This window comes from Psittacula echo (assembly GCF_963264785.1).
Source record: "Psittacula echo genome assembly, chromosome: 4".
NCBI classification, from domain to species: domain Eukaryota; kingdom Metazoa; phylum Chordata; class Aves; order Psittaciformes; family Psittacidae; genus Psittacula; species Psittacula echo.
In genome coordinates this window covers 56685442-56699676 of record NC_137738.1, presented here as the reverse complement: position 1 = coordinate 56699676, position 14235 = coordinate 56685442, and the positions used below count along the sequence as shown (strand labels likewise).

The 14235-nt window shown below is 37.6% G+C and overlaps 1 protein-coding gene across 1 annotated transcript in view; it reads right to left on the bottom strand.

Moving 5' to 3' along the window:
* Window positions 1-14235, bottom strand: part of FRK (fyn related Src family tyrosine kinase) — a gene marked incomplete at both ends in the record, with an annotated part of 52210 nt that overhangs the window by 22590 nt on the left and 15385 nt on the right. The window contains one exon of the mRNA XM_080615897.1: window positions 6092-6213. Coding sequence (XP_080472023.1) covers window positions 6092-6213 — 122 coding nt within the window. The remainder of the gene's footprint in view (window positions 1-6091; window positions 6214-14235) is intronic.

Genomic DNA, 14235 nt, shown 5'->3' with positions numbered 1-14235 from the left:
AGACAGAAGTCTGAAAAGCAAAAGGGAGGCATAGGGAAAAGGCCTTCTGCTCTTTACCTGCAGTATGTATTTCAGTAGCCAAAATTCCAGCAAACATATTCAATTCGGTAATGTTGACCACTGGGGACTCTTAGTTAAATAATTTAATAGAAAATTTAAATATTTTTCAATCATAAAAGCAGCCTCAGCATGGTACATTTGAAATGCTAATTATAAAAAAGCCCAATATTAATATTGCTCTCCTCCGGACATATTAGAGCTGATAGATCTTTGATACAGGCAACACTCCATGAAGTTTGGCAATGACTTTTGTTATAGTAGCAGATACAGCAGACAGCTATACATCATATGTAGAAAAAAAAAAAAAAAGAGAAAATTTTTTGTTGCATGCAATTAACAAAGGCGATATAAATTATAATTTGTCTTTTAACTGATTAAGTTACAAAGGAAAAACTTTCTTTCCTTAAGTACTATCATGTCAGATCAAATATTTTCCTAGCGTACTGTGCAATTGTCATCCCCGACCACCAGAGGGCATAAAGGAGCTGTTGAAAACATTAGGGGATTTCATATCTGCCACAGGTAATATTTTTAGACACCCGAGAACTTGCAATTTTGCATGAGAACCAAAAACTAGAATGTTTGTAAATATAACTCCAGAGTATAATAACATCACACTTTTCAAATTCCATTTCTTTTTAATTAACATCCATAATTAATATATTTTTAATTATAAAATGCATATATATTTTTGTGATGTATCATTTAGAAAGGGGGTTGAAGCAATATGAAAGAAAGGGTAATTCAGTAACAACAGGCTGAAAATGTAATGAGTTTTCCAAAGTTCACAGGAAAAATGCATCTGGCCAAATGAACTGCCATTTATGATGCTGTCCTGGGTCCAGCAGTAGCAGGCATTTTTTCTGCTTCTTAGTAGTTTTGACTTTCAGCCTGGGAACAGCGATGATAACACAGTTGTTTTTAGTTACTGCTCAAATGTTTACTCTGACCAAGGACTTTGTGAGTCTCATGCTCTGCCAGGGAGGAGGGGAAGCTGGGAGGAAGCAGGGACAGGACACCTGACCCAAACTAGCCAAAGAGGTATTCCATACCACAGCACGTCATGCCCGGGGATGTAACTGGGAGCTACCCGGAAGGGCTGGTTCACTGCTGGGTTGGGCTAGTTATAGATTGGTGGGTGGTATTGTATTCTCTCCCCTTGTTATTTCCTTTATCATTATTATTATTGGTGGTAGCAGTAGTGATTTGTGTTATACCTTAGTTACTGGACTGTTCTTATCTCAACCCGTGGGAGTTACATTCTTTTGATTCTCCTTCCCATCCCTCCGGGAGTGGGGGAAGGAAGAGGGGGAGAGAGTGAATGATCTGCGTGGCTGGATTTAAACCACGACAGATGCACTGAATAACAGGCCAGCAGGATGACTGTTAATCCAGTCTCAGTTCTGTATCACTAGCAACAGTAGTTTGACTACCTACTTAATTTATCAGCAGCATTATAATCATTATTTGTGAAGCAGCTAATATTAATGCAAGAGCTGATTAGAAGGAAGTGCTTTAATTTCTTAAATAAGCCTTGCTTAAAGTCTTACAACTGGCAGTCTCCAGGTCAGGCGGTGATGCATGTAGAGAAGCTGGAGGGAATTTCTGCACTGATACTATCTCTTCTTGTGATAAGCAGCTTAGTGCTGTATTTGGTAGGGGTTTTTTTACTTCTATCCCAGGGCTGATTCTGGCTGTACAAATCCTGCATTGCACACTTGCAGCACTGAATCACAGTGTGCCTCCTCTGACCAATACCACTCAGGGTACGTGTCACTCAGGGAAGTGCCTTCAGTCTTCCCTACATCCCTGCCAAACTGCTAAGTAGAACAGGGTCACAACTTCAGATTCACACGACTGGAGAGCAGCTGGGTTTGAAGCCTGAAGTGGTTTTCTTCTCAACTTGTCCTTCCCAAAAGAATGACAGCTCCCCATTAGATTTCTTCATGTTTCAGTTTAACAGAAACATTCTCCTTTCCCTGCTTCCTATCTTCATAAGGTTGGGCCATGCAGAAATAGGTTTTGCCATCCCAAGAATGAGAATAAATAATTTACTTCTCCCTCCCCAGGGCAGAAAAATTTATAGTGGCATCAGCAGCATTCACATCTTCACCAGATCAATCCTGGGGACACTAAGGCACCATCACAACCAGTGTTCCAGCACTTCTCCTGTCAGCAGTCCTCTGCAGCACTGGCAGTGCAGCACTGCCAACAGAAGCTGTGCTCATTCTCCATGCCAAGTGGATGTGAGAGGAGGGTGGCTTCTGAGATCACTCTCACCAGCACAGAACCCGTGCAGGGGCTGATCCAAAATCGTTCTCCTGCTATGGCCATGATTTTGCCACTCCTACCAGTCTGTTTTCTTAAACAACAACCTACTCTTCCCTGTGTTGAAACCAAGTCTGGCCTAGAGAAAACCACACAATCCTTTTAAAGAACATGAAAAAAAAAAAAAAAAAGGAAGAAAACATAAACCATTTACATTGTCATTTAATGCCTTTGGTCTTTCAGATACCATTATTCAGTGAGGGGGGAAGTAGAGAGCCTCCTGCTATCATTGGCAATGACACTCAATTAAGCTGAGCACATCTAAATTATGGCTTTTAATTAAAAAGAGGCAACGTCTAAGATGGCACCAACATGTTTAAAATTTAATACATTTCACACCAGATGCTGGAGTCATCAACATAAAAATCTGTCGACAACATGTGCATTTTTAAAATGGGAAAACCTATTTTTAAAATGTCAAACACTTTAAAATTATAGCAACACATCTCAGCGTCCTATCTGGCTTGATGAGTTTCCCATTTAACCATTCACAGATGAGGAAAACCTCTCTGAACATGACTTTTTGTTTTTAATTTAAATAGTCGTTTATCATGTAAATCTTAAAAACTGTGAGTTTTCCCATCAAATCAAGTTAGAAGTGAAAAGTGTCATTTTAATGAAAGGTAGTGTTTATTTATTTTCCTTTTCTTTTTTTTTTCTTTTTTTTTTCGTAAGGAGATCATTTGTCTCCTTCATTACCATTAAGTTTCTAATACATTGCACATATGAGTATGAAATCCAGCTTGAAAATCATAAAATCAGTTTATGGGTGCTTGGGTAAAAATCTCTCCTCTTTTCAACTTCTTTTCATTCTTGTATTTATTACACCTAAATGTTAGGCTGGACAGAGAATTATGATATTTCCTTAAAGACCTTAATTCTGAAAGCCAGGTTGTCACTCTTCACATTATCATCTACTGTGGAATTAAACCAAATGAGCAGTAGAAGGTAAAGCAAATGCAACCAGTCCTACAGAGGATGGGACCTTCCGGGTCTATTCTTTCTGCACTGAAAAAATTGGAAATATAAATTAGGGACACAAAAATTTCCAAAATATCAGGCTTTGACTTCCCCCCTGCTGGTGTACCAGCTGTGATGGAGGTAGAAGCCATTCAAAAGCTTTGAAAAGAAATAGTTCTGAACCAACATTCCTCAAGAAAACACTGCTTTTCTGCCTCAGCTTTGAGTGTCTCATAACTCCTTCTGGTGGAACAAAGAGGAGAAAGTCATAAAACTGCCTTTTCCATAGCATCTGGTGGACTAAACAATCTTTCTTCCAATTAATACTCCCCACAGTACAATGCACTTCATCATTTGCTTTAGAATGAACTAGCTCTCCCAAAAGTAAACATAAGTAGTGAGATTATGGACATACAATGTCTAGACCATTATGTATACTGTTAGGTTTGAAGCAAAAAACTTTGCGCAACACAAACAGATGTCATTCACTCAAGCCTATTCAGTGAGCAGCAAATAATATTTAGCTCTTCAGGATGAAGTAGCATGTTGAGGCTAAATTACGTTCAAGTCTGGGGAGCTGCTAAAAGATCTAGCAGCACTGGTAAATCATGTCATTAATACAGACTGCTTCAGAGTTTATTCCCTTTCTCTGCCTAAAAGCACAGATGTCTAATAAATCTCAGATGACACATATATACATGCATACATGCTCAGAGGACAGGCCATGTTTGTGTATGAAGGAGAGCTGGCTCCTGGAGCTGGAGCCTTGCCCCCCATATATTATGTTTTTCAGCACCACTCTTCCCTTCATTCATCAATCAAACCAGCATGGAAGAAATCCACATTGATGGTTTGATATCTTGCTGTTCTCAGCAATCATCAAATCTCCTGTTCCTGGATAAGCTTATAAGAATCCTGAAAAATGTCTACCACAAGCTTGTATAATTGAATCAAATATATTGAAGCAGATAGACTATAGCTTCTATCCACAATTGGTAAGGAAAAAATTAAACAGCAGCATCAAAGGGCAATCTCATCCTACCACAAAAGCTGGCCTGATATTTATTTTCATTCTCATGGATTTTTCTCGGCAGTACCTCATAGTTTACATAAAGTACTGCTGCCTTCCTGTTACAGAATTAGTCAGGATGAAGGGTAAAGAATTAAGATTTTGTATCTTTTTTTAGAAGGCTACAGTTGGAGAATAATAAAAAGAATAACTCTCAGCATTAAGCAGATAATACAGGCCTATCTATCCTCCCCTGCATAATGCCACACTGTTATTGGTCTAGCCCAGTCCTTGGATGAAATCAGTTCACTGATGAAGAACACTTGAAGCTGAAGCAAGTAAGACAGGGATAAGTTGGCATATAGAGGAAAAGCATTTTGAAAGGTCTGCAGCTATAATACAGTCTTTGGGTAAAAGTGTGCACCACAGAGGTCAGTTCTGTCACAGTTCGGGAGCAGTCTGATTCCTTGCTGATGTTAACTCTCTTATAAGTGCTTCTTGGCAAGAACAAATTTCTTGGAGGGCAAGCTGAAGACTATGGAATGAACTCTCCCAGAACTGTAAATATCATGTCTATTCCATAAACTTCCCTGTATTTCACTCCACAGGCAACATACATTTCTTTGTCTTGACAATAAAAACCAGCCCTCCTATTACCACAAGATATTAAGGGTATATACCATTTTCTTATGATTTGGAAAAGAAACCAAGAATGTGTCAAAAGTTCATTAAGCTGCTTAATGTGATTCTGTAACAGTCAGAAGGTGACTCACATGTAAACATCCAGGCAGAAAAGGAGTCAATACGAACGAATTTGGTTATGCACAAGATGCCTCTCATTTTACTGACATAATTCTACATGACAACTTACTGTTTATTCCCAAATATCTAGAGTCTTTACTGATGTCAGGAATTGTATAAGTAGAGCACATTAGGAAGTTTGGGCATATAGCTTTGCTATCTCAGGGGTAACATAATTATCTTTACTCACACCTGTATGACACGTTTGATAGAAAAAGTTTGTGGGGAGAAAAAACAGTAAACAATCACATTTACTGTCTAATAAGACAAATATCTATGACATGAAAAAGATGACATGTCATCTTGTTGTGAATAAGTACAATTATTATCAAATATGTGCCCTTATTTGATAGTCTTTCAGATTCAAAGAAAGGACTTATAAATTTCAATATCCATCATCATCATAAGTCTAACTTTCTACTGATGTTTACAAGTAACTTTTCTATGAAATATGATATTCTTCAGTATAGCTTTGAAGATCTTCCTATCATTTTTCCCCTGAATACAAATAAATATAAACCTAAGGGCGTGCTCTAGCAGAAATCTCATTTTCTTTAACTGCAAATATCTGCCAACATGGTTAATTTTTATTTTGTGTACTAATCAGAACAGTAGCGTACAACTCTAATGTACTTTTTGGCATTTTAATCAAGAAAATAGTTTCTATTTTAAGACAGCTGGCACACTAGAAGTCCTAAGCATAAGAAAGTTAATTTCTGTTGTGAGCATATTAATAAAAAAAAGCCTATAAAAATGTTAGTAAAAACTCAAATTACTCTTGCCAAGTTTTCTGTATATACCTCCTGGGAAAGAAATATTATTATGAACTTAATTTCATTTTCATGCTCAGAGTTTATCATTCTCAAAAATGAAAAAGTCCAGATCACCTGGGAAATTTTTAAACATTGCTTAAGAGGAAAAACTAGAATATACCTGAAAGTGAGTATTCGCCTTTTAGACTTTCACTTTCTCGGATTAGGAAGGCTCCTGCCTGGTTTCCAAGACTTGACAGCTGTCTCTCAGCATCTGCTCGTTTGATTGGGCCAAAAAACCATCTGAACAAATAAAAAACATTAATTTTACCAGTCAGTGAAACATACCAGGAAAAAAACATAGCTTTTATAAACATGCTGCATATTTACTAGAAGATAATCTGTGCTATGCTAATTAAATTTCAGTAGCATGAGGGAAAAAAGCCAACAAGAACTACACAACAAATTTATTGCTAGAAAACATTGCTTACACATTTGAGTGAAATCTGGATTTTACTGCTGATGGAAAGCCCTACTAATTTCAAGGGAACAAGAAGCAATAGACTGGTCTTGTCCCAGGAAAAATTCACCAAGATATTATGCCAAAGTTACTGTGGCAGAAATTGGTGCTAAGTCCATTGATGCCACTTGAGCTATGTAGAGGTGCAGGTATATGTTAACATCCCATTATCTTAAAAGTCAAAAATTCTCTAAAGCTGCAGAAGGGCTCACAGGCTCCAAGATATAAACCACCTTGCAGCCTTCCCCACTCCACTGCCACGTTGATACGTCAAATGAGTTACTGGCAGTTTTTCAGCTCTGCTGCTGTTAGACAAACAAAACCAGTATGTCCCTCAAATCACGGTAAACATCTCAACATCCATGTTCTGTGAAAATCTATTCCTATATATACCTTTTAAAACATATTTTTCCTCTTTCACAAAGCCTTGTAGTTCACAAGGACTCATTTAAGTAAGACCTTTAGTTTGCTCCTTTCAAGGTACTATTTAGCATTTTTGTTGCTTTGTGCTGAGTGTAAATTAAATGGAAATAAGACTGAGATGAGTCAGCATTTTCAACTGGGGCAGCATTCAGCTTCCATCCAGCAAACCCACAAAGCTCTTTCCAAGATTAGCTCCACCCCTTATTTGAAGCAAATGGTGATAAATTCTGATCAGAAATGTGCCATATACTCACAGGACAACTCCTTTTAAATTAATCACAGCTAAATCTATTATGCAGACTTTTTAGATAAATCAATGTATCGCACCACACGTAAGTTGCCTATTCAATTAACTACTTGACTTGTCAATTACTAGTGGAAAGTACGAAAGGAGTCATCAGCAAAAACTACTTCAGTATCTGCAAGGCTTGTAATCATCAAATGGAATGGAGGAAATAAATGAGAACGTTGGGTGACACCTTGGCTGAGCAAGCATGAGGAATGAAAAATGGGTTTGTATGAATAAAGAGGAAATACAAAGAGGCAAATACAGACGGCGCCAACCTACACTGAATATGCTGTGTTAACAAAAGAAAATGAAACCCAGATATTCCAGACTGCATTCCTGTCCTCTGACTTGAAGATGATTTGGATAAAATGGGCCTTGATATGTATTTGGCAAGGAGAGGAATCTCATTAGAAAGCCAGAACGTGTTAGTAGTAATTTTATTTAGTTAAATATGTTCATTAATTCAACTAATGAATTAAATTAATTCATTAATTAGACTGAAGAAAACTAAGCAGTCAATGTTCAAATCCTTAACTGAGGTTCTGGTCAAAGGAATGAGAGGACAGAGTATAGGTTCAACCCTATACAAGTCCCAAAGAAAATTTACGTACCCTAAACACTGAATTCGAATCCTTCTGAAATATCTAAATGCACCTTCTCTGATAAGAACACCGGAAAACTAACAAACTACATGATCTGAAAAAAAAATTGAACTGATGCTTTCCTCCTTGAACTAGAAGATCTAACTTAGTAATATCCAAAGTGACTGATTCTCATAAGAGTGTATAACAAGAGGTGTATAATTTTATGTCTCCTTTCTGCACAGGTTAAGAGGATAGAACCCTTTCAAAAGGATTTCATTTTGTACCGAAGCCAAAAAAGCTTCCAAAGCATTGTTAGTAAGGTTGAATTTTATGTTCAGGATAGCCACAAGTATAATCTTTACATGGCCCAGTATTTGTATATACACTGATAGTGTAGTAACTCAAGTCACCAAAGCTGAAAACATGAGCAGTAATACAATGTAGGCAACATGAGGAAACGGTTGGTTTATTTGGGAAAAAATAGTATCACACCTGAGTGTGTAAAGCCTTGTCTACAGTATAGACTACAATTTTGGAAAAAGATACATAAGTACTTATTATATTTAGGCATCTGTATCTGTTCCTTTGACTTCAAAATATTTCAAATTACATGTTTATGTTTATTAGTTTGGGAAAACTTTATTCACATTAATATGAATTTACTATTCAAGATTATATGGAGGATATGTAATATGTTGGTTCTGACTCCAGGTAAACATAGCAGTTAAAAGATTCTGACTTGCAAAAGAAGATAATTTGAGCAACAGTATTTGAGAAGGTAAGTGTAACTGAAGCAATTATTATGGAGAGTGAAAAGTGGACATATATTGCGTATTACCTCATTTGCCTGACTTTATACGATCTGACTAAAATGTTTCAGAAAAATACAAGGAAAATTACTTTTAATAGCACTTGAATATGGGATTCTTAGTTCAAAGTCATTGAGTTTGCAATAGTAATCATACAGTACCAAAAGCAATAACAGTTGTGAAAAATAACCCCTTAACCTCAAAGCAAATAATTTAATTTAACTTTTTTTAACAGAAGCACATCCGAATTTAAAATACTATTTTCATTATAAATGGAAGTTTAAATTCCTTTTATGAAGCGTGAAGGGCTTATTTCAATTTCTAGTGATAGAACTTATGCTTCAAAAGGCTTAATATTATACTTCATTCAAAAGTGTGTTTCTTAGAGGGGAAAGTGCTCCAAAGAGTAATAATGAATCAAAGTAATTGCTCACCATGACATATTGTTCTGTGGGATACAAAGGTCAGACCAAAACAACACCCAATCCTTGGCAGATCTGTTTGTGTTTTATAGCTCAAAGACAGATGAAGGTTTTGAAACACAATGCTTGGCAAAGCAGAACTAAAACTTCAAGCAGATGCGTTGCACAAATCATTTAACCAGCTCTTTCTCTGACTTTAGTGTGCTATATTGGTACTAGACAGCTCAGGAGAAGGTTGAGTTAGCAGTTCACCCAGCTTCACTCTGAACCTCAGTTTGCAACCAGATCACTCTGGGTCACAACTGTCAATGCAGGATCAGTAGATTACCAGGTATGCCACAAATGAGGGCATTCGGACTTGGGTATAAATCTCTGTTTCTAGCAGAAGCTATCTGATTAGCACAGTAATGGTGCTCTTCTGTCAGTGGGACCAAGGAACATTGCTTTCTTGGCCAGCACTGCATCCAACATCCCAGCTCCCTTTTCAGGGTAGAATGCCAGATATGCTTTTGGGGACTGTTTCAGCAGCTTCCTCAAAATACCTGGTTTCCAAACTATTCATTGGTCTCAGGAATCCCTTCATTAAAAATTCCAGCCTGCCTCTAGGTCAGGTCTGGTCATCATATATAGGAGGACTTTGAGGACAGAAAAAACTGTCTTCATTTAGGTGCTGTAACAAGCACAGTCCTTACTTCGAACAGATGATGCCTCTGCTTTTTGTCTTCCTCTGCTTTGCTATATAAAAATCTGCTACAATAAAAAAAAAAAAAAAAGGTACTTCTGTTTCTGCATCTTTTTTCTTACAGTGGAAAGATATGGCAGGAAAGTAGAAGAGAGGAAGAGTAACACAGGCCAAGGGTTATCGTATGCCACATAGACACTGACAGAATCGCTAAGCAAAGGGAGCCAAAGTTCTGCAATGCTATACCACCGGAAAAGTTTCCAGTGTGTGGCAACATGCCTAGAAGAAGATGAAACCCCAGTGGAAAAAGAAAAAAAACACCAATAACCCCATCCAAAAAAAGAATCTACAAAATTAGTTTGATTCCCTGTGTGTCCTCCCACTAATGCAATATCCCCTTCTGATTGTATCAGTGTAATGCACTCATTCAAGGCAGACACTGATGATTTAACAGAAGATCTCAACTAATCTGGGAACTAGAGGCTCTTTTTCTCTCCTGAAAGTAACTCTATCCAGCGCTCAAAGTTAAACCCAAACAAAAGAATTCCCAGCCATAGTCCAGAAGAAAAAGCTGTCAGGGGAAACACTGGGGGTTTGGGGATTTTTTTGCAGCATACCAAGGAAGTGATGGAATCATGGTCCCTGGAAGTGTTAAAAAACTTTGTAGATGAGGCCCTCAGTGGTGGTTTAATGGTGGTCTTGGCACTCCTGGGGTAATGGTTGGACTTGATGATCTTAAAGGCTTTTTACAACCTAGTTGATTCTATGATTGTTTGAACAGCCCTTTTATAGCTTTCCCTCCACCCATTACATTGGACCTCTACGCTTGATCTATCCTAAATCCCCAACACTCTAACTCATGACTATAACGCAAGGTGCATGCTGAGCTTTAGCCAAAGCTCACCAGTCTTTGTCCAGAAAAAACACTTCTTGGGAGACAAGTCTTTTCTGGGGCAGACCCTACCAGCTTTATTCAAACTGGAGCTCCAGGGTTTATCACTCTTCTAATCCTAAATCCATGCCTTAACATTAATACTAGACCTGGTTTGAGCCTTAGCCTGCAAGCTGCTTTTTGCAGCTTTGATCTTCCTTGGACAGCCCCTCAGCAGCCATAAGTCACACTGGAACACCAGTATTCAACTCTCTCCTAATCCTAACTGACCCTGCATGGGCAGGGAGATCGGAACTAGATGATCTTTAAGGTCGCTTCCAACCTAAACCATTCTATGATTCCATGAAACAGGCTATCTGGCCCTCCAGAAGGTTAACAGGAGTGTGTTAATGTGCCTGCCATATTAGGCTATGAGGAGAAGAAAAGGTTTCTTCGACTGAGAACAAAACATTGAGCAATAGTCTTGGATGAGGACAATGAAAAATAGGTACTATATGTAATGAAACCAAATATATCCCAGTTTCTTCTGGAATGAGAAAGCTTGTGCAATAGCTAAAACAGATAAAGAAAAGCTTCATCAGTATATAAGGTTTATATTTTAAATGTCTCGAAATCAACAGTCATAGAAAACTGTAACTGTAAAGTCAAGAACTCCGAAGTTAGGAGATGGGAATATTAATATTGCTTTCCTGGCATCAACTCAGCCATTTTCAGGAAAGTCCAATACGATACCATCTTTAATTACATGGCCACATCCAGTGTTTCTTACAGTGTTAATATGAATGCTGATCACTGAATAGTTAGCCTCTATTTTGTTTTGTCATTGCGTAGATAGGGTTTATTTATTGTATATTGTTTAGTCTCTGCTCTCAATACAAGTTATAAAAATTACGTGGATGACTAATTTCCTAGCAGCTTCTATTATAGCGCTCATGACTATAATATCTGAATGCCTTATGAACATTCATTAAATTCTTTTTGTGGCACTTCTGCTTATAAAATATTTTACAGTGTAGAAACTTCACAGAAAGGGACTAAGGCAATAAGACAGTATTATACTACATTATTATAGCATTTTCTACTAATTTTGGATGTCCAGTTTGAAATGCCAAGTGCCTACCTTTCATGGAATTTAGCATTGTGCAGTAGGTAGTAGTTTTTTCAGAGAGCAACAGCTGCTAGCTTCTGCACCACAGAGGACAAGGAGAGATGCATGGAAAGCTAGAGACAGAGGAAGAGAGACAGGGAGATCCTCCAGGATCTTACTCAATTATGCTCATCATATGACCATCCTGTGATCACTGCCCTTACTCAGCACATGGAAACCTGAACAGGCTTGCATGCTCCACTCTTCACTGTTGTCATCCATGCAGGACAAAGAGTGTTGCTGAGCCAGCTTTTAATCCGTGCCAGGTTTGCAGTCTGCTGTGGATAAACAGTACTGCAGGAGCAGGGACAGAAGTTTACCAAGGGTGCCACCAGCACGTCCTCTGTGCTGAGAGGAAGGCTCCAAGCACTTGCTGGGTTTTCCCAAAATATCAAAAATATAGAATGGAGCTGTAAAATTCTAATGAATATGTTCAGTTACCACATAATTTTATTTTCAAAGGCCTGGTTAGTTTGAAGCAAAGTTGTCCTAGATAGCATGAAAGCACACATTTTTAATGTAGCAATGTCCCCTACCAAGTATCAAGCCCTTCCTCCAAAGTACATGCACAAAGGATTTCCCATATTATTTTGAGCTACTTTTTTTTTTTGCTTTCAGGAAGAGAAAGAAGCAGCATGTGCCTGGCATCAACCCTGGAAATTTCACGTCCAATCAGGAAAAGCCTAGAAAAATTATATGCCACTAAACAAGCTCTTCTGATAGAAAATATTAGGCTGCCTTAAATATAGGACTAATGAAGTAATATAATTTCTCCAACAGCTGACAGTTCAAGAATTTAAGAAATATCACTGCAAAGATGAAAGCCTTCTGGATATAACAAAGTTAAGAAACAGATGTCCTTTACAAATGATGAACTGCAGGTGTGAAGGAGAGCATGGGAGATGAGCACTGGCTGCTTCAATTTTCCCTTTACAGTCTACAAGTGAACCTGATGATGACATCAGAAAAAAAACCCAACCAACCAAACAAGCAAAAAAAAAGAAAATAAAAAGAAGAAAAGAAAAAGAAAAAGAAGAAAAAAAAAAAAAGACAAAGAAAAAGAAAAAAGAAAAAGAAAAAGAAAAAGGAAAAGAAAAAAGAAAAGAAAAAGGAAAAGAAAAATTAAGAAAAAGAAAAAGGAAAAAGAAAATGAAGAAAAAGAAAAAGAAAAAGAAAAAAGGAAAAAGGAAAAAAGAAAAATAAAAAGAGGAAAAAGAAAAAGAAAAAGATAAAGAAAAAAGAGGAAAAAGAAAAAAGAGGAAAAAGGAAAAGGAAAAAGAAAAAAGGAAAAAGAAAAAAAAAGAGGAAAAAAGAAAAAACAGTCAAAACCAACCAAACAAAACAACACACCACAAAAAAGCACGCTGTAAAACCACGAAAATCTGTACTCAGGCTAAACAATGAAGATGAAAAGTTGCAAAAGGTTCCTTTCATGAGTATTTTCAAAAACGCAAGCCTTCCCAGAGATGGCACATGAATCTACATAGTGAAAGGTCCAGGATTCCTCCAGGTTTCACAGACTTTCACTGGCCAGAGGCTGGAAAATCAAAGATTTGTTTTCAGGCTCTTTGGAAACTGAACCCTTCCTCTTTAATTCTTTCTACGGGCTTCCCTGGGATTGTTTTAATGCTATCTCTCATTGTCATTCATTATCAGATATTTAAGGATGGACAAGGACAAAATCTAAGAGGAAGAAATTTGAAGCTAATAATAAAGGAATGCATAGGATGCTGCAGGAGGGAGGGAAAAAACAGGATAGCAAAAATTTAGAGCAGAGAGGACTGTAGAATATTATCAAATGGATGGAAGGAGAGAAGGGAGGAAGTCAGAGCTAACAGGCAACAATGAAGAGAAAACAAATGCAAGACAAAATTGAGGACTGCATTTATTGCCCAAGGGCTATAACCTCCTGCTGCCAGAGCTGCTGCACCTGCTTAGCAAATGCTGATTATCCTGCTCCCCCAGGGCATGTGTCTCTGGCAGCAATTTCAGTCCTACTTGGGTAAACAATTTCACAGAATCTCTCTTGAACCAGTTTCCCAGATTAACTCTCACTGTAAGGATTGTTCTCTACATATCTTTTCCCTTTCTCTTTCTTAGTTCACCACACCACTCATGTTTATACTTGCCAAGAGAACACTTTAACGTTCATTTTTCATCATACATTTATTTACTAGAGGTCACTGCTAAATGTACTGGTTTAAACCTTACTCACCAAAGTGCCATCATCAACAAATGAGTCAGATTAAGTCTTTTACAAGATGCTTAGGTAACAAGAACATTCTGTATCTACATAAGTAAATTAGTTACAATCTTAACACACTGCAGAAAGTACTTGACTTGGACAATAACTGAAATACTAAATCATTTACAATGTACACGTGTAGTGCCACAGCTCAGTTCTAATTACTTATTTACCATAATCAGAAACTAGTTTCCCACAACTGAAACTAGAAATTCAGGTTTTCAGGGGTGGTTACATAGGGCAGCACACTTAAGCTTTCGCAACTACAGTGAATTTGCTTCCTGCGTAAAGACCTGAGTCATGCATATGGTT